The sequence below is a fragment of the Brachionichthys hirsutus genome, unplaced genomic scaffold (genome assembly GCF_040956055.1).
Source record: "Brachionichthys hirsutus isolate HB-005 unplaced genomic scaffold, CSIRO-AGI_Bhir_v1 contig_700, whole genome shotgun sequence".
In the NCBI taxonomy this organism is placed as follows: Eukaryota; Metazoa; Chordata; class Actinopteri; order Lophiiformes; family Brachionichthyidae; genus Brachionichthys; species Brachionichthys hirsutus.
In genome coordinates this window covers 201,203-222,505 of record NW_027180374.1, presented here as the reverse complement: position 1 = coordinate 222,505, position 21,303 = coordinate 201,203, and the positions used below count along the sequence as shown (strand labels likewise).

The 21,303-nt window shown below is 47.1% G+C and overlaps 1 protein-coding gene across 1 annotated transcript; it reads right to left on the bottom strand.

Moving 5' to 3' along the window:
* Positions 1 to 1,373: 1,373 nt before the first annotated feature.
* LOC137914197 (transducin-like enhancer protein 1) lies at positions 1,374 to 20,258 on the bottom strand. Its single transcript, XM_068757802.1, has 20 exons — positions 20,235 to 20,258; positions 19,837 to 19,937; positions 18,740 to 18,803; positions 18,197 to 18,241; positions 13,869 to 13,931; positions 13,670 to 13,774; positions 10,246 to 10,462; positions 9,107 to 9,123; positions 7,948 to 8,061; positions 7,789 to 7,842; positions 7,477 to 7,626; positions 7,225 to 7,363; positions 6,381 to 6,574; positions 4,541 to 4,617; positions 4,072 to 4,321; positions 3,705 to 3,952; positions 3,351 to 3,498; positions 3,091 to 3,241; positions 1,972 to 2,048; positions 1,374 to 1,481 (listed from the first exon to the last, which is right to left on the bottom strand). The coding sequence occupies exons 1-20, from the start codon at positions 20,256 to 20,258 to the stop codon at positions 1,374 to 1,376; spliced, it is 2,346 nt and encodes a 781-aa protein (XP_068613903.1).
* Between the last annotated feature and the right edge of the window lie 1,045 nt (positions 20,259 to 21,303).

The window sequence follows — 21,303 nt, the reverse complement described above, 5'->3', positions numbered from 1 at the left end:
AGACATGACACAGTATTACACAAACATTCAGGAACATTAGACAGCATGATAAGAATCTGTTTAGTGAATATCCCAGAAAGGAGGCGCCACATTAAACACACGGTTAATTTACTCGCCAAGGTTCAACCGTTGGTCCCCGTTTCTGAAGCGTGGTTAACCATCTTCTGCAGCAAGACATCATGTGCTACGAGGAGTGACGCAGGTAAAGGGTCGGGCTAAATGTACAACATTAACCAAAGACTAATTGTAATTTAATGGAAATACTTTGATTTGAGACGGTTAAATTGAATCAGCATGACTGACCAAATGAGATCAAAAGCAGATGAACTGCATCGTCATCAACCACAGGGCCAGACTTCATTTAACAAGGCCATGTGGAAAGGAAAGACCGTTTGTAATCCTGACTCGAGACCCATCTGAGACTCCTGAACGTTTCCAGGTCCATCCAGTAACAGCGGGACGGAAGCTGGGGATTGGCCGACATGTCAAGTTCATGGCACAAAAACTTGAAGCTGAAGAAGGAAACATCCATAGTTCAAGCTTTCCTGCAGCCGAGCATAGATTCTGCTTGAACCTTAATTGGTTCGGAAAGCAGATTACCGGCACTCACCAAACTATTTAAATGCATTTAGTGGTTTCCTGAAATCAGAACAAATCATGAAGACCGATGAGAAAGATCCCCAAAGCTGCGATTCTAGATAAGTCAGGATGGTCTTCGGTACGTTTAAAGTCGCCACTGTGTGTGTACTAAACGTGTACTAAACGTGTAGGTGGACAGCTACAACTACAGTGCAGTTACTGAGAATAGGACTTGCTGCTCAGACAGAAAAGTAACTTTTCAGACAGCGTAGGCATATCAGAACGGCAGGCTGAGGTTCTAAGGTCAGAAGGTCAGGACTGAGATATCAACAAGCTGGGAGCATTGTTTGACTGGAATAAACACTTTTCCTGTGTCTCCCACACGGCGTGTCAGTTTGCGTCCACATTTCCTTCTTTCAGTCCGTGTACAACATAGTCGTCTATCTGGTTGGAGCGTCGGCTCGAAATTTGATGTCAAATACAGCAATCTCCAGAAGGGTCGTCCCTGTTCAAATCGATGCAGAGCCCCTTTCGTTCAGTCATTGTCTGATCTCGATACCTGATCCCAGTGCAGCCAATGGTAGAAGGCATAGGGGGGGGGGGGAGGGAGCTCAAGAAATTCCTCTACTTCCTTTAACTTCGAGCTGCTCCAGTTACTTCCCAGCTGACATGAAAGGACAGACAAAAGATGTGTGCATGTGTAATGCTCGTCTCCTTTCTTCTGTCTCCTCTGGAAATTCTGGAAACATAGGTCTGTGGGGAAGACCGCATGTCCTTGCTTTCTTTCCATCGTTTTAGTAGATGACCTCGTAAACAGTGGCCTTCTTGTCCCCCGAACCAGTGACTATGTACTTGTCGTCCACAGATATGTCGCAGCTCAGCACAGAGGACGATTCTTTAGACTGAAGACAAAGATGGGCGTAAAACAGGAAGTCAGTCATGAGCCATGAATGTCTCATGAAATATACTAAAAGACGGTAAATAATCAAAACTATGCTCTCAGAAAATTTGTATTACTATGGCGATACATAATGAAATTATTTGTCCTTCCGTTTTTTTGGGAGGTGTTCTTTGTGCGTTTTCACAAATGACAAGCCAACCATCCCTTCATTTTTTTTGTTTGTTGTGGATGAGGCGACCTCATCCGTCTCATCCTGAGTCCCTTTATCCACCTTGCAGGTCACAGGTCCTGCTGGAGCCTGTTCCACCTGACTATGGGTGAGAGGCGAGGTACACCCCGGACGCGTCGCCAACGCATCTCGGGGCACGAATGACAATGGTGACAAAGCTAAAAAGCTAATTATAGGTAGCCAAAGCAGTTTGGTCACATAAAGCTAAAGTACATATGCTCATGTGAATAATTTATACGAAACAGAGTCCTGTTGTCCCCACCTGGAATATGCTGGCTCCATACGGTGTTCTCCAAGCATTCAACAAGTTATCCTTCCCCGTGCTCACAAACCATTTACCTGGGTAGAGAAGCACACACAAAAAGGATGAACTATCTCAGAGTAAACGAAACAGTCATCAGAAACAAAATTTAAAGAACCAAAATATAATGTAGCCCGTGTTGCATGCCAACTCTCTCTTTCTGGCCAGAGACCCGGCTGCATGGAAACATCGCCAACTTAAAAAACATAAAACATTATCCAGGCATCATTTGAGATTGGCTTCCACAATTCAATGCAAACCCCAGTGGCTGTACAGCAAAGTTAGGTGACTAAGCTAAGGAAGGGTTCTAGAATAATGAGGAGGCTTCCTCAGTTTTGGGAAGAGGACAGGGAAGTGTTAATTATTGCTCTTCACCTAAATGAACTCAACCTAAAACCAGAAGGCAAAAAAACAACTGTCCAGTCTGTCCTGAGGAAGTTGGACATTTTCAGAGTGGATGTCTGAGGGACATGTTCCAGAAAAGAAACACATCCAGAGAGAGAGATGTTTATTCTCGTTTTGAGTTCATTTAAAAAACGCATTTTGAAGGAGACAAGGCATATAAATGCACATATGTATGCATGATAGTTTTATAAGCTTGTGTCTCGGTGTTACGTGATTGCTTAACTCAGGTCAACACAAAGAAAACCCTTCAGTTGTCCTTGGCTGGGGTCATTCTTTATTGACCATAAGGAATTAATTTAGGATGTAAAGTCAGATATCAAGAGTTTATTTGTTCTGAATAGCCACTGGATTTTGCCAATTTGAGTTGGTCAAATCTAAGTCTTCACCAAAGCAGCCCAGAAGACAGAAGAAGTGTTGAAACACACTTAAATTGATTAAATGTGCCAGAAACGTTACTGCAAAACATCCATTACATTTTAAAATGTACTGATCCAAGCCGTCCTCTTCCATATGGCAAAAAGCACAAGCCCATATTCGTATGTATCAAACTGGGGGAGGATTGATTTAATGACTCGGATGCATTTTTAATTGAAGATCTATTCAGTATCAAATTGTTTACAGAAATGGATTCAGTGGAAAGTCAGAGGGGACTGACTGACGCAAAAAGCTTCTTACCGCAGTAGGCAAACTGGAGGGAGAGCACACAGCTCTCGTGTAGATGTAGCTGGTATTTGTCGGGCTTGGTGACATGAAGGACTTCAACGTTGCTGCTCTCCATTCCCACAGCAAGCCACTCCCCCGTCGGACAGTAGCCTAGAGAGAAGATCTGGACAGAAGGGCTCACAAATTAAATCTCACGGGGGGGTCATTTCTTTTAATGCCTCGTGCCATACAGGATAATGAATGAGACAGCGATTGTTGATAGGAGCGTATACCTGCGATGTGAAATCATGTTGCTGCAGCTGCCTTCCCTCCCGCAAATCCCAGGAGCGCACAGTGTTGTCGAGGCCTCCGGTCCACAGCTTGGTGCCGTCGTTGGAGATGTCGATGCAGCTGGCTCCATCTGTATGGCCCTGGAACTGCCTGCAGGATAAAACGCCGAAACATTTTAAACAAAGGCCTATTTGAATCGCAGCCTACAAAAGGTTACAGCATTGTCTCTTCATCAAGGAAGGTCACTACTGGTGGCTGTCAGGGGATTAGAGCAAACTGGCAGGCAGAAACTGGAGATGCCCAAAGCGAAGAACAAACTAGGTTTAAAAGCGAAGCATGGTGAACGTCTGTCTTACCTCACGAGTGTCTGGTTGTGTAAATCCCAGACTGCAATGTTTCCGTCGCTGCAGCAGGAGAAGCAGACCTTGGAATCTGGGCTGATGGCCAGAGCGTAACATGCTGGTGCTGATGATGTTAACTCGGCCTTAATCCTGGGAGTCGGTGTCGCCAAATCCCAAATGGACAGCGTGCTCGCCTCACCTCCCACGATCAGCGTCCGACCATCAGGGAGGAGACGGCACGAGCGGATGTAGTTGTCTCGGTTCTGATGTGGCAGAAAGATTCAAATAGATTTCATGATTTTATATATGCAATAATATACTTCATATAGATAACACACATTCACTATTTATCCATTAGTTGTTTTACTAACACCTCACTCACCAGACAGTCAAGCTGCGACACTGGGCTCTTGTTTCCTGGGTGGCTAATGTCCCAGACCTTGACGCAACCCTTCCCTCCTGTGTAAACGTGTCGAGTCGGGTTACTGATGGTAACGGCACACACAACTTCTCCGTGGTTTAGTGTGCTGATCTGGCGGGCATGACGAGGGATGCCAGGGCCCACCAAAGCGTCTGGGGGGAAGGGGACCGGCTGCATCTGTCCATCGGCCGCCACATGAAAAGAGTAAGCACTGATGATACAAAAAAAAAAAAAAAAGGATGACAGGAGGTTAAATATAATGTACAATCATGTTAAATTATACCCCAAAAAAAGGACAACAGAGAACACAGAACCAGGAAGAAATTGCAGAGAAAGAACAGAGGAAATGAAAAGAGGAAGGGTTTTCAGTTGTACCACGGAGCAATTAAATCAGACCTCAAACATAAAACCAACTGCAAAAAACACTTACGGTTTGCCCCCAGGGATGCCCGTGAGACTCGGAGGCATTCCAGGAACTCGCATGTGAGGGTGAGGATCAAAACCAACCTTGAAGGGAAAACACAGACGTCAAGACGTTAAAAGGACAACACATAAACGCACAAAACACACACAGGTCAAGACTAACCTGTGGGACAGACGGCAAACAGTCATGAGCACAATGCAAACACTGCTCTTGAGCACACACACACCCTCTACGTCGGACAAGTTCAAGAGTCAGCAAACAAAGTAGCAGAGCCGCCAGTACTTGCACTCGAACTTGAATCCAACACACACAGATACAGCTGATGAGTACACACCCCGAAGTTCCATCAAGTACTGCTCAGCTCCCAGTCCTCTCAACCTATTTAAACAGTGCAGCGAATACTAAGCAAATACAGCCCAGTGACGAGGCCCCCAAACATGAAAAACAACAGCAGGCCTACTGAATAAATACTTTAACAGACAGGAGAACGCAGCTGTGCAACTATTGACACTTTCCACTTTGGAATATAACATTTACAGTACGGTACTTATAAAGGCATTCCAACTGCTTCAATAAGTCCCGTGAACCGTTACACCCCTAAATATAACGTAACAGTGAAATATATACAATAATTTACTTTATTGACTGCTACCAAAAAAGTTGCTCGACATTGCATAACATGGCAAATGGAATTAATCTGTGTTTGATAAAGGTGTGACGAGATATTTGTATGTAAATGTCTGGAGGGTAGGGCTGTAGCGGTACACTAATCTCACGATACTCGGCTCACGATACGATTCAATACACTTACGTCATTTTCTGAGAGACTTTAAAGTGATTTTGGCGACATCTTGCGAGTGTTCCAGTGACTTGGATTGAATTGAATTAATTGGACTGAAAGCACACAATATATGGTTCTGATTGGCAGCTTGCAAATGTTGGACAAAATGAATCAAAGATGTGGTAAGAAAATTCATTTCATTTATTTAAACAGTGAGTGCAAATTGTGAGCTTAAAAGATTTTGAAATTCTCCCACACATCTGCTTTTAAGCACGCAGGCGGCCCTGGATTCATACTCGCCACCATTCTCCAGCAATCAACCAAATTGCTCAGCTCTACTGGAGGATGAGACTTTTTCTGCCATTATTTGGCAAAAACAAAAATATGACATCTCCTGTTTCTGGGATGTACAGATTAAATGAAGAATAGAGGGAAATCTCCAACACGCTACATTTTCTTTTCACTGTAGTTGCGTATTGCTGTGAGCACTGCGCATACCAAACAGTCATCACCCGGTACTTCGGGAAGAACTGTGAAGTGGAAGCCACAAAAAATACCATGAATGTTTTGCCTTCAAGCAGAAAGCACGCGTCAATAAAATGATTCCATTCTATACTATTCTTTGTGCTGCTCCCTGACTCTCACCACCAGCCCCCAAGTTGTACAAAATAATAATGAGATGGAAACTCGAGTGTCCAGAAGTGAAAGCCAGATACTGTTTCCTGCAAAGAAACAACACTGGAATTCCTGTCAAAGGAACCTAAACATTGTCTTTCAAAAAAATATCCAAATTTTGTTTCGTATATGAAAACAAATTGTCATTTTTGACATTAGTATCCATTTTGTCCAGTACTGATTTGCAAATATGGTTAAATTGCTTTCAGTGAGTTCAGTCCAGTGTGAAAGACTGTTTTAATGCCATTTACAATCCTTTCCCTCCTCAGAGGCTGGTGACGAGAATGTTTCTAAGAGAAATAGTTGATTATATGAATCGGTCTAAAACCAAAGATCCACGGATCTCAATTCCAAACAAGTGAAAGTCACCCACACAGATGTAAAACGTACCATGGGTGAACGGCCATACGCAGCCACAGCAGCGGCGGCGGCGGCGCTCATCTGGGGCGACATGTTGTGCAGTCCCGCAGCGTAAGCCGCAGCGCCGGCGGCGCCAGCGAGCTCCCCGTTCATTCCTGCTGGGTGGGGTAACATGCCAAATGCACCTGGGTACGGTCCCGGAACAGCCAGTGGGGTGCGCAAACCTGCAGCTAAGGTGGAAAGGGAAATGTATTCAACTTCCAGGTCCATAAAAACACGAGAATCGAGGTTTCATCTGCCAGCTTTATTAGGTATAGCATAATATTAGATTTTATATTATATTAATATATACAGTTCGTATTGCAGTGTGTGTGTGAATGTGTGTGTTTTGTGTGACCTATAGCGCCACCATGAGGGCGGCAGCATGAACACGTGCTGTCCGGGTTGTGAGATGGGTCTCTGACTATGTTAGCAGCCATGCTAAGTAGCGAGAGTTGGTAGCATTGTCCACAGACAGTGGAGAGCAACCCGTGATCTTCTGTGCTGTGTTGGATCCCTCTCCCCAGAGCTCTCCAGCCTGCCGCTTTGCAACCACTGCACCACGCTGTGATGCGGCATGCGCTCCACAGTGGCTCTGTAGGAAGCCGCCACCAGCAGCTTATTCTGAGGAAGTGAAGTCGCTGCGGGGCCTTCCTCACCACAGCCGTGGTGTCAACAGTCCAGTTACTATGGTTACTACGCTCTGGGATTCAGAATTACAGCTCTGATTTAACGTTCTTATTAATCAGATTGTCTACATTTGCAATGGTAAAGGTGTTTCGTGGAACAAAAATGATCATCACGCCTTATCATATCATATCATGCTTATACTCACTGGGTGGATGCGGTACCTCCATGGAAGGCGCTTTTGATATACTGGGTCGGATTCCAGTGGTGGAGCTCGGTCCAGGGGTGGAGTCACCTCTTGGCGTGGGTGTGCTTGACTTTAACCCGGGGGTACCTGCCTTATCTCGCTGGAGAAAGGAATTGAAAAGTGAAACTATAGAAATAGACAAGACATATGTAACTACTGACAAATAGCCATATGCTAAATGAGCTCAATCAGCTTCGTCTCATCTATCCGTACCGTTGGCATCTCTTTGGATTTGAGAGAGGAGGAGCTGGCAGATGAAGCCGTAGAGGCTGGACTACAGGGGTCTTTCTTGAGAAGACGTGTTTTATCCAGGCCATTTTCTCTCGGGGAGGGGAGAGGCGTGCCGCGGGGAGAAGCGGGATCCTGGGGGGGGGGGGTTACGAGAATTCAGTTAAACCTGGAAACAAAATCATCGCGTAAAAGTAACATCGGCATATTTCGACACTAGTCGATCAGGCAGGGACTACCATCCCTTCTAGGACTAACAACCATCACAATCACAAACTTGAATAAAAACTTACTGACCTCATTTGAGACATCCACCACTAAATTATCATCGCTCTTCTCCCCATCACTGTCCTGGAAGGCAGAAAAATACTGTTAAGAAAGCCACAAAGAAACATTGCTAACGTTTGGTGTTCAACCATCATTTGACCACAGATGAATTCTAAACCACTTTCTTACATAGTGGCTGGAGTCCTTATCGTCCACCTTGCGTTTCTTGGTGTCGTTTGAAAAGTCCGGTCCGTTGCGCCGCTTATCCGAGTTCCTGATGCTTTCTGGCAGCAAAGAGTTACTCTGCAGACACAGATTGGAGTAGAACACAGGACAGTACAGGAGAAGAGAGATTAGAGAAATACGATTGGTGGGATAGAAAGAAGGAAGAAAACTGAAAGCTGTTCAGAGGACAAAGAGGAGACTGTGAATCTGCAGCAGAGAGACAACGGGGACATTTACAGTGCAGGCTATGAATTTGTGTGTGTTCATAAGCTCTTAAACCCTCTGATCCACCCACCACTAATTCAGCAATGTATGGAGCAGGTTATAAAAACAGACTCTTCACTGCAGATAGTTCACATAAGCCTGAGTGAAGCAGGCCCGACACTTTAACAGCAACCTCTCTGCTCACTTGACCACAGCCAGCTGCAGCCACACAACACACGCCACTGAAGCTGATGATTGCATCAAGTGGCTCTCAAAATCTATCAGTGCTCCCTCACCTGCCACTAACTGCAGTGTGTGTGTGTGTGTGTGTGCACGCACATACACACAAAATGTGTAATTACCTGTCTATAATCAAGTGTAAAACAGACTACGTGTGCACTACTTGCATAACACTCATGTCAAAAGACTGCATGTGCTCGCGCACGCACACACACAGACACACACACACACCACTCTGGCCTCCTGACCAACGGATCCTATTGTTAATGGATTAAAGCTTCATGTTGAGTCCATTATCGTCTCAGCCGGTCAATGAAATGTGCATCCAACATACACTAACACACAAGCGCATGCACACATCTAGCAACGCGAGCACTTGGACCTTGGGGGGTGGGGGTAAATGGAGGAGGAATAGCCAAGAGATGATGATGGGAAGCAGGAGGGGGAGGGGTGAGAAAAAGGGGGGCAGGGGAGGGGATAAGATTAGAGGACAGAGAGGATTGAAGGAGGGTGTGAGAGTGTGGAGGAGAAGAAAGGTTGATAAGAGACAAGGGAGGGGAGGAGGGGGGGTTGGGGGTTGAAAATCTGTATTCCGCCGAATTGAAAGGTTTTAGTGAGCTGAGCATAGATGCACTGACCCGCAAAACAGAAGCACCCCCCTCCCCCGTTAGCATTTAACATGTATGTTCTCTCTCTCTTTGTCACTCACTAATGCGCGCACACACACACACACACACACACACACACACGGTGTCATATGACCGTGGCCCGGCTCCCCTCCCCTCCCCTTTCAATCCCTCCCCTCGCAGCAGTGGTGATATTAAACACAATGAGAGTCTTTAAGCGTGGGATCAGGGGCAGTGGGAGAGGAAAGAAAGGGGTAATCTGCTCACTGAGGTGTTAAATAGGCACAACAATGCATACTCGGCCAGAGAGGAGGGGGGTGTGTGTGTGTGTGCGTGCGTGCGTGCGTGCGTGTGTGACCATGCTAAAAGGCTCATTTGGAGGAGAAAAGAAACCTTCAGTTCACCGCAGATCTAGGGCAGAATCAAAGAGGCAGGCCAACGCTCTACCCAAGATAAATCCCCAAAGACGCACAAACAAAAAAAGAAAACGACACACACGAGCACACACAAACTCAAAAATAAACAAATTAAGGATAAACGCTATCTGCGTGTCAAACAAGATGACGATGCGTTTCACAAGGAACAAAACAAAAGCGAGATGCGTTCATGTAGAGAGCCATCTCCAGGTGAACTGGGTCACCAGGAAAAACTAGGATAACTGAAGTTCTAATATTCAAATCTAAATGCAGCCCGTCTCATCAACAGACGTGCAAGATTAACCCTTAAATCTTTGGATGCGTGCGTCTCAGCAATAACGTGCAACAGAACGTTAAGATACTGCATTTTCAGTACCAATAATACCATCGCATGGGAAAGGAACAAAAATAACCGCTTGAAAAGAAACTGAGTATTTTTCATATCAGAACACCGAGGAAGAAGGAGGAAGTACTCACTGTGCTGGGCTCTCGCTCTATTGCCATTGGGAAAGCATCGGTTGTTGGGGTTGAAGGATGTGGTGATTCGAAGAGCAATGAAACAAGACAGAAGTGAGAAAGAATTAGGAATTTATAGATATTAGACAAAGTTCACATGGAAACTGACTTGGAAGCAGCCCAAAAACATTTCATCACGCTTCTTAAAAGGGAACACAAACCGACGCCCGATGAATATAACCGTCACTCAATCAACTACCGGATGACGTGCCGTGTCTATAGCCAGTGATTTCTCTGGGGGGGGGGGGGTGTCTGCTCACCTCTCAGGTGCTCAGGCGCTCCAGGGTGAGAGTCTGGTCCAGACAGGTGGGGCTTTTTGTCACCGCCCTCTTTTCCCACAAGATGTGGGTGAACAGCACCGAGTGCCCCCGACAGGGCCAGGAGACCAGCTGATCCACCCAGCTGAGCGGGGTGGAGGCCAGCATGGTGCGGGGTGAGAGGCACGGGGGCACCGCCATGGTTATGGGACAGATGCTGCTGTAGAAGCAAGAGAGAGAGAGAGAACAAAACAACAGGAAGAGGCGGTGAGATAAGTCGAGGGCAAAGACATTCAGCTGCAATTTGGGATTTGCTACTGGAGTAGAGCAGGGAGATTTGATTGGTGGATTTGATGGAGTCAAAATCTGCCGCCTGATGACGCGTCAATGAGCGAAATGGAGCCATCAAACGGTAGCAATTTGTAAGCGGAGTGGGCGAAGCGGGACTTTGAAGCCTGCAACTTTGTAAGAAAAATGTGTCCCCCTATTTCTTACCTGCACCTGGTAGTAATGCAGCGCTACCACCAGAAGGTGGCAGTAATAAACTTACAAGCTGTTAGCAACCGCTATTAAGAGAAGAAGAACACGCACAGACCGCCAGTGCAGGTAAAACACACAAGTCTCTATTCCAACCACAGAAACACGAAAGTGAGACAATCCAGACCTTAAGCGTGCACAAATACCGTATTTTCCAGACTACAAGTCGCAGGGCCAGCCAACCTACGGAAAAAAGAGCGACTTATAGCCCGGAAAATACGGTAATATTCTACAACTATGCGTAATCGCCACCAGAAGAAGGTCCATCCAGAGTCCAAACAGCGCACGGCCCGTCTCGTCCGGTCAGCGAACACAACATTGCAGCATTTCACATGTTTCTGCAAACAGACGCGTCAGGATGAAATCTCCGATGCGTATTGGCTCACGCTGCTTACAATGCTCAGCAGCATTCACCACTCTACAACTGGCTTGATGTCAATGAGCGAGCCGACACCCAACGCGCCCCCGAGGGCGAGTTGTCATGCCCCCCCCCCTCTTGTACTCTCAGGCGCTGACATTTTGCACTGGTTGGTTTTACGTGCATTGCATGGAATCTGAAGTAGCAGCGTCATTCAGTCGGAACACTTAGGAACACCGAGTTTGGTGCCCAAACGTCCGTAACGAATGAATCGAGATTTCTGGCCTTATTGAAGACTCTAATGGGACGGTCTCTTCAGTGTCTGCGTTTGCAGCACTTCAACGAGCTGCAGCCATCTAGAAAGGAGTGAACACATCCTCTCCCTCAACACACCGCCTCACTCTCACACACACACACACACACCCTCCCCTCTGGGGTCAAACACTGAACAACACTGACAGCTGGGATCACAGCCCAGAGCCTGAGGATGTGGCGGTAGAAGAAAGAGGGAGGGAGATGAAGAGGAAAAGGAGGAATGATCAAGAAGTGTGGGGAGGGGAGCCCAGCTGCTGGATCCACTGTCAGGTCTTGTGAGGGAGCGAAGCAGCTGAGGAGAGGAGCGGAGAGGGTCAGATGGAAAGAGGGAGAGAGTGTTTGGCTGGCAGCCCCGCTCTCTCTTTCACACCAAATCAGGCGCTCGTCTGAGCGTGAAATGCCTTTGTGTTCCAAAACATCATTATTGCCTCCGCAGACAGTAGCCGCGGGAATCCAGGCTCAGCGATTCGCCAGTGGGAGGAGAGGAGAGGAGTAGAAGAGGGGGGGGGGGGGGGGCTCGGCAGGGGTGGAAGGAGTGCTGAAGGTCAAACCGACTTTTATCTCACCTAATTGACAATGCCACTCCCCCTCTCCTGAACGCCCGCCTTCTCTTTTCCCTTCTATCCATCCGTAACTCTCATCGTCCTGCCCCGCTGAATGAAAGCAGAACAACGAAACAGTCTTTCAGCCCCAACCTCAATGCCTGCCTGCGCGCGCGCACACACACACACACACACACACACACACACACACACACACACACACACACACACACAGCACAACTCTGATCGTCCGCTAAACAATCAAACACAAACACACCCCCACGCCACACTTGATCACACTAACGGGCATCCAGAGTCACACAATGCCGGCACACAGACCCTGAACCATCCAACGCCGGCATGTTGTTTTCTGGGGATAACAGCAATGCATGCTCCACTACACACACACACACACACACACACACACACACACACACACACACACACACACAGCTACAAAAACAGAACCGTTGATGGGGGTAAATTGAGGGGAAGTATTGGCTGAGGCAAAGGGAGCCTGGTTTGTCATGGGACGTTAGTGTGAGCTGGTGTGCGTGTGTGTGTGTGTGTGTGTGTGTGTAGAAGCAGGGGTAACATGCTTCATTACACTCATTTAACTCACAAACGGGGTGAATGACAGGCTGGCGTGGGAGATGGGAGGAGTGGAGGGGCCACGCCGTGACACTCCTCCCCCCCCCCCACCCCCCTCCTTTTTTTGTTCACAAACACTGAAATCCAGCAATTAAGACTCAAACAGCAACTGCCAAATCTACCTCCCCCCCTCCCTCTCTCACACACACACACACACACCCCATCCGTCCACGCCAACTAACAAGTCCACTTCACATTTAACTCTCCAAAACCCACTGCTCACTCTAAGCTAAAGCCTCCCCCCCATTCCCCATCAACTCAACCCCCTGCCCTTCCCCCCCCCCCCCAGTCAAGCCCCTATAAAGAAAACTATTCTCCTCTACCTCCCATCAAACAAACAAAAAAACAGAAACATCACCCACAGCTCAACTTATTCTCCCTTTGAACCGTAACATCACAGCAAAATGACGAGACAAACAACGCTTACGCTTTTGGAACTTCTTTTAAAAGTTTTAAATAACGCGCCTCATTTATTACAGCCTGATGACGTCTTTTCAATAAAGAACACTTTGCATTGTTCAGTCAGTGTGGAAAAAGACCGATTCAACCAATCAATCCATTTCATCCCCAAAGCCAGTTAGAGATTCTACATATTTGCCCACAAATGAGATCAGATTACTGATTAAACATTTTTATTTTATTACATTTTCTATACGATCCAGTGTAATTTATACGTCAGCAAGAAGGTTGCAGGTTCAAATCCAACTTGGAGCCTTCCTGTGAGGAGTTTGCATGTTCTCCCCGAGCCTAGCGTGGGTTCTCTCCGGGTTCTCCGGCGTCCACCACCATAAACATGCAAATGTTGGTGTGAGTGTGTGCGGGAACGATTGTCTGTCTATGCGTGGCCCTGCGATGACCTGGCGGCTTGTCCGGGGTGTAACCCCGCCTCTCGCCCGCAGACTGCTGGGATAGGCTCCCGCAACACCTGCGACCCGGGTGCGGATAAAGCGGTCAAGAAAATGGATGGATGGAGGGATGATGCCAACACGAGTTGACTCGAGAGGAAAGGAGTACCGGTACATACCGTGGGTGGAAGACCCGGCAGCCCACGCACCCCGATGACCGCGTTGAGCTCTGCCATGGTCACCTGTTTGGCTCGCTCCACAGCTTGCACCACCTGCTGCTGATGCTGGCAAACATAGCAACACAATGTTTTTGTGATTGATCAGTAAAGTTAACAGCGAAAGCGAGGGTGAATGAATCGCAGGAAAAAACGTGCTTACCTCCTGTGAGAGGAAGGGAATGACTTGAGCACAGATGGTGTTTAATCTCTTGGCAATCTCAGTCTGATGAAGGAAGAAAGAGACTTTGTTGTTAATAACATAATTACATTCATTGAGAATAGACAGCTGTTCAGTAACACCAATGAGGGAATACGAGAGCAGGAAAACACCGACAGCATGCGACACACACAAACATACTGTCTACGATACAATAACAACACAAATCCAGCGTGAGTGTCGTTTTAGGGTCACTACATGATCTCCCACACACAAACATGCACGACAATGACACCGTACTTCCTCATTACCAGGGTCAGCGCAGGTTTCTCTCTCACCTGTTGTATTTACTTTGTCCTGCCTCTCTCGCCCTATCCTCTGTATTCTTGTCCCTCTTCCCATCAGCACTTCAACATAATCTCATCAGCTACTAACTTCATTTGCTCTCCTCCAGTATCCATGCCAACACATCCGCCTGCCGTCCAATCCCCCCCCCCCCCTGTCAACCGGATACCCCCCATGGTGGCACCAAATCAGATAAGGGGACTCGTATTACATATCGTCCAATCAAATTAATACGAAGAAGGCCAAGGTGAGGAGGAACTGGAAGAGCCATGGAAAGCGGTAATGGCTCCTTAGACACACACACACACACACACATAAATAGAAAAGGCTCAACAGTGCATTGTTATGTTATTTGCACTCATTCATTCACTTCTGCTTTTCGCTTTGCAGGTCGCGGGAGTTGCTGGAGCCGATCCCAGCTTGCTATGGGCAAGAGGCAGGGTCGACACCGAATGCGTCGCCAGCGTATCGCAGGGCCACATAGAGAAGCACAACCGTTCACACACACACACACACACACTCTCTCACACACACTCACACTCACACTCTACGGACAATTTTGATTAATCAATTTACCTAAATTGCATATTTTTGGAGGTAGGAGGGAACCGGAGAACCCGGAGAAACCCACACAGACATGGAGGGAACATACAAACTCCGTACAGGTAGGATCCGAAACCAGTAGCTTCTTGCTGTGAGGCAACAGCGCTAACCACTACGCCACTCTGCCGCCCCTTATTATTGCCTAAGAATTGTTCATTTCATACCAAAAAACTAACCAGCAAAGTTTGTGAATAAAAATTACGACTTATCTATCTGATAACCAGACTTTTAGATGTTAGGGCTTTTCATAACATTGCCTTTACAACTAATGGGCAAATGGGAATTTTCTGCAGACAAGACTTCTATTGTTGACATACACATTTCAGCACACCTAAGAAGAGTAAACCCCCCCAAAAATAAACAAGTACTATCAGGTCAGCGCAGCTAAACTAGCTAAGCTAACTGACTAACAAGGATCCAGCGGGCACCTGAAGCTGCAATCCCTAAATGAGGCCTCATGACATGACATTTTTGTGTGATGTAGTGATGTGTGATGTATGTTCTTGTGCACCATAGATCTGTATTGTGATGTAAATCAGTGGTCCCCAACCTTTTTCCTGCCACGGACTGGTTTCATGCTGGACAATTAATTTTTTTGCGGACTGGGGGGTAATTAAATTTAAAATAAGAGGAATATAATCTTACCAATAAACTTTATATAATGCACTTGCAATAACTATAAAACAAGTATTACGCCAATATCTACTAACCATAATTGCTTCTGTCCTACATGTTCAGGTTTTTTTGTTTCATAAATTCCACACTTGTCTTTTAATCCCGGGTTCTTGGTCTCTATGTGCCTCGTTAACGAGGCCAGTCAGCTGGAGATAAACAGTGTTTTATGTCTGACTCCCTGTTTCGTCTGTTAAAAGAAGTTTTCATTTCTTGGAGGTTATCTGCTCCTCTTCTTCTTCCTCCTCCTCCTCAGTTGTACATTTCCCCTTAGCAAAGACGCTCTCCAAAGACGTTTGTGTTTTATTAATTTTCGCGAGTTTACGGCTGTTTTTTTTTTAGTAAATTCACAGGCAAATGTTGCGTTGGAGAAAATCCAGTCTATCAAAATAAATCATAACCTTTTAGACGCCAATAATCAATACAACTGAAATTGTATAAATTAGTTATTCTTTCTGTGTGGCCCGGTAACAAATGCCTCACAGACCGGTACCGGGACGCGGACCGGTGGTTGGGGCCCACTGATGTAAATGAGGAGTGGGTGAACAAAAGTCGAGGAAACACAGAGAAGATGGAAGTGAACGCAAAATGTGCTAACAAAGACAAGGCTTCCCATTACATATATAATTGGAACACTACCGCCACATAACATACACACACACACTCGTAGCTCCTCAGCAGGGGGTGAGTTGTTCTTTATCCTCCATACCCTCCACCCACAGAAGCTTGTTGCTCTGACAACTGCAGCCCAAAGCTAATGACCTCCCCTGGAGTTTTAGTGAGTGAGTGTGTGTGTGTGTGTGTGTGGAGAATAGATGCATCTGACTCACAATGGAAGAACAGTAGCTTCACATGGACATAAAACGAAAGGGGAGCAAAGAGAAAAAAAAAAGAAATGACGGTGGGGGGCTGGGGGTGTAGCACGCGGGAAAAAGAGATCCAAATGGAGACTGAGGGGGACAGAAAGAAAGGAGAGTGAACTCAGGCTGTAAAAAGTAAAGAATAATACAAGAGGAGAGCATGAGAAAGAAAGAAAAAGCTATGGGAGTGTGAGAGGGTCAAGGGGGCACCTCTCCTCCCCAGTGAAGTCGCGAGGCCAATCCACCTCCGACAGGCTGCATGCAGAAAATATAATTCCTTCGAAATGATTACCATACAATCGAAGACTTCTTTGCAACACATTCTAACCGTAATAACCGCTGCATCAGCGAGGCAAGTCAGAACAGCCATCGTGACCCTGATGTCAGCAGCCACGAGCTCTTTTTACCAAGTCGCAGTGCAACGAGGACCGCTCACTACATGGTCCTCATTCACACAAACCAATGTTTGCCACACTGTGCGCTTTCTAAAGCCATTTTAAGCAACAAATTAGCACAGCAAAAACAATAATTTACTCTGTGTAAGATGGTGCTCCACATCCTATGAAGAGATCTCCCACTATCTCCCCTATTCAAAAACATTTTCAATAGATTTTTATTTTATTTTAGATAGCTGCCAACTGCCGCTAGCTGCATTTAAATCTGATGGTCGTGGGTTCTACGCTTCAGAACAATCAGGTGCAATGAGGGTGAAGGAAAGACAGCTTAACACGTTCTCCAAACGTGCATTTCTTCATCAGCTTGGAAAAAGAAACCATCACACAATCAGCCAGAAGTGAGTCGGCAGGCCAATAGGTGAATCGTATATGAGCTACAACAAATCACGCAGCACACCTAAAGGTTATAGGAACCCCGGACGGTCCTTTTATGCAAGCGTAATGAAAACATTTTAATACTTCAGAATACGCTTTGCATAGGCTGAAATTGTCAATAAATCAACGCTGCCCTCTGAACTGCCTGATAGCTGCAGCAATGACTGATGCACCCACCGCTCATGTGGGAGCATTCCCCTCCTCGTCCATGTGTCTGTCTGTTGGTTTTCTTTCAGTGCATCCTTATATGTAGACACACATAAAAGTGTTGGACCTTCTGCCACTGTGCTTGCATTGTTTTACATGCAATCAATCATCCCCATCTGCATGCCGATCATTCAGGAGTAAAAGTGAAGCCACCCTCTCATGGCGATTCAAAGAAATGCAGGTTTGCTGCGCTTGGCATTGTTTTCCTGTTTACAGACCTGGACGCACCATCTATTTGTACGCTGCGCATTGCTTGCATATATAAATCTTTACTCTGCATCAATGTCCTTTCCTAACATTACAATAAGCAAGTGTCACTCCTCTAATTAATGTTTAAACACTTGTGCACGTGTCCAACCAAACTAAGTGCTGGTGCCTTTTCGACTCCCTACTTCTAAAAGGAGGAGCTCCAGTCCACGGTCTCTCCTCTGTCTGCCTCACCATGATCGATTCCTCTGCCCTCCCCAGCCCTGCCCCTGTAATGTAATAAAGCAGGCCGCTCCCCTAGACAGCACCAATCAATCTACAGAGCCATTCATCCTGCCCATGGGCTCAGGCGGCCGGCCCTAACTGGGGAAACGGAGACAGAGCCCCATCGATCATGAATAAACACACACACACACACACAAGTGAATGTACAAATGCATTTACACACACACACACACGAGGACACCTCAACAGGCACACATGCCAAACACATAAAAAGCCTGCAATAAACGACGGACGGGGAAAAGAGAGAGCCAGAAAGAGTGGAGGAGAGACAAACAAGAAGGTGCAGAGGCTGTACAAGTGGCAGACAGATGAGCTTCGGTACCTGTTTGTGCATTTCGATGTTGAGGCCGTAAGACATCTCATAGTACTGAGAAGAACAAAGAGTCACATGGTTAGTAGCGAGAATACCTCTGATCCTTGAAGGTTCAACAACTAAGGAAACGCATGCAATCGAAAAAGATGATTGTATTTCCTCACAACAGCCGCTCGAACACGGGAGTCAAGCTACATTTAAAAGCCACAACATCGTTTATCAGATGTTTTACATGCGCAGGTGCGTTACCACAGAGACAGCATAACTGTCCACTTGCTGGTGTCATTTTTGGAATAAAGGGAGACGCACTAAGGCACTATACTGAACTCACACTTTGTTTCGAGTACAACGTCTAGGTAAATGTGTCCCCCTTTGAAAGCACGAGGGACACATTAAAAACAAGCGTTACCTCCATTGTGACGTGGAGCTTTCCTGCATGCATTTCCCTCGTGCTTTGCATGGTAAGACAGCCCTGAAGTGTAGTTACGAACACACGCTCGGCGATGCAAAAAGCTCTGCGTGTGATTGTGTTTGATAGCGCACCAAGCTCACCATGACATAGTGTCTCTGCATCTCTGTCTTTTCACTGGCCAGCTTCTCACATTCCATCTTCAGACTGAAAAACAACAACAACGACAAGAACTTTAGTCCGATTTCGTTCAACCCCAAACACGATGGTCTATATTCCCGTAAACTAAGCGCTAATGCATGAAACCGTAATGCCTCGCAGATGGTTAAATAGTTGCTTTGAACTTACAGTTATGCTAATAAACGAATGAAGTGCCAAACAAGTCTTTGGAAAATAATCAAATGTGTGACTGTCGCCCATCTCTAAAATGTTCAACACTCAAACGGAGTTTAAACAGTGAGCATATACTGATCAGGCTGTTTGATGGTCCTCCGGCTGTTTTCTTAGGCAATTATCAAAAGTAAAGCAAACAACTTGGTAGACGGCTTAAAAGTCTCCCGCGTTCCCTCTGTTTTAGCTAAAGCGCACATGAACGGAAATCAAACAGTGCAGGGAACTTCTCAAGAGACACAAATCCTCCTTCCTGATGTCTGTTGCCTGCGTGGTGTTTATTTTAACCCTCCTATTTGAGCGTGCGTATCAGGAAGGACGTCCTCACCTGTTGCAGCCAGCCTTCCCTTTGCCACCCCAAAAAAAAAGGCACGAGACACAAGGGAAAGAAAAACACAACTGCGCACGTGCTCAGGCAGTCTTTTCTGAACACACGACTACACACACACACACACACACACACACAGAGGGGAAAATAAGAAGTGATTTATGAACCCCTGAGCTCAACACACCACCCCTCTGGCTCTCACCCATCACTAAGACCCGGGACCTACCACAGTGCAAGCACTGACATTGAGGCCTGGTTCTGGTGCGTGTGTGTGTGTGTGTGTGTGTGTGTGTGTGTGTGCGTGTGTGTGAACCTAATCCGGGTTTATTGGTGAGTAAAGAGGCCCACGCTGGGGTTTGTTCGTGTTGTAAGGGGACTGGCGACGGTTAGGGTGCAGGTTGGATACGAAACGGCAGATGACAACGAGGAGATTGGCAACCGTAAAGAACAAGAACCCTTCCATGCGTGTGTGTGTGTGTGTGCGCGTGCGTGTGTGTGTGTGCGTGCGTTTGGATTATCCACCTGTGGTACTGCGCCTGGAGGAACTGGAACTCCTCCTTGATGCGGTCCAGCGACTCTGGGATGGTGAACTTGAATGGTTGGCCTGGAGCCTGGTGGGGCGTCTGACACACGCACGCACACACGCACACACACACACACACACACACACACACACACACACACAATATTACTAACCTAATAGAGCCTCATTATGCAGCCCTCTTGGCTCACATGCTAAGTAAACAAATGTAACAATTAACCGTTACCAAGCCCAAAAAGATAATAATAAGTATCATCAACAAGCCCGCGTTGCTTCCCACGTTGCTTCCCGCGTTGCTTCCCACGCAGCCGGAGAGCCCGTCTCAGGGTCAGACAAAGAAGCAACAACCAGGCTGGTGAAACAGGCAGGCGAGTCTTACCGGGTGTCGCCCCTGGGGGAACATCCTGGAGGAGGATGGATCCGCTTCCCTTCCTATAAAGGCTCGAAACGAGGCGCTCCGGATCACGAAGACGAACCCATGGATCCGTGTTTATCTGCAGGTCCAAGTGTTGGGTCGAATCCCCGAGTCGACCTGTCTGTCTCCCGATCGATCTCTCTCCTCCGCTCCACCGGCAGCGCGGCCGGAAATCAACCGGGAAAAACACGGGAAACGGCTCATTAGCTGGAAGCAGCCGAGAGATGGGGGGGGGGGGCGAGGGGGGAGCCAGGTGAGAAACGAAGAGGCTGGAGCCACTTCGATCACTCCGGTGTTTATTCTGCGTGTGACCGGATGAGTCCGGAGAGGCGACCGAACAAACAAGAACAGATTCCAGCCCGTGGACCCTCGCAGGATGGCCGCGATCTGTCGGAGCATCAGAGAGCAAGATCCACGCAAGTTACCGGCAGCGTCCCCCACCTGACTCGAGTCAATGGAGGTTTACTTTCCGGTCGAGATTCGATGCAAAGCTACGTCCAACTTGATTTAAAGGCGGGGGGGGGTAGATTTACACGTATGTTCTGTTGTTGTTTTTTTTCTTTTTATCAATAACTCCCACTCCCACGGACGCAGCCTCCCGTCCGGCTCGGGCTTGCACCTCAATGGCAACTTTCTCACGCGGTTTCACGTTCACAGCTAAACCGAAGCTGTAGTCCAGCCCAGAAAACGTCAGCGGACCAATCAGCGTCGTCAATCCACGTGGGGACATGAATGAAGATTACGCGTCTGACCAATGGTTGCTCCGGAAACTGCCCCGAGACTTGTTGACCTGGATGAGCTACGCCAGGAAGAACCAATCGGACAGGCAGAAAGGAGCTCCGCCTCCAGAGGCGCGCGGGCTGGGGGGCGGGTCGTTCGGTGGACGGAGGCGAGGCTTACCTGTCAGTCAAAGTAACGTGGGCTCAGCGGAAGGGGGTCTGAAAGATGATCGCGTGCACGTACACTTATACGCGTGAACAAGCGCGTCCACGCAAATACGCAAACGATGCAGGTTCTTACACACACACACACA

Coding starts and splice junctions, on each gene's coding strand:
- LOC137914197 (XM_068757802.1), bottom strand. CDS start 20,258: ATGTTCCCCCAGGGGCGACACCCG. Junction 4,618..6,380: donor CGTATGGCCGTTCACCCATG/GTACGTTTTACA, acceptor TTTCCCTTCAAG/GTTGGTTTTGATCCTCACCC. Junction 3,953..4,071: donor TGTCGCAGCTTGACTGTCTG/GTGAGTGAGGTG, acceptor CTGCCACATCAG/AACCGAGACAACTACATCCG.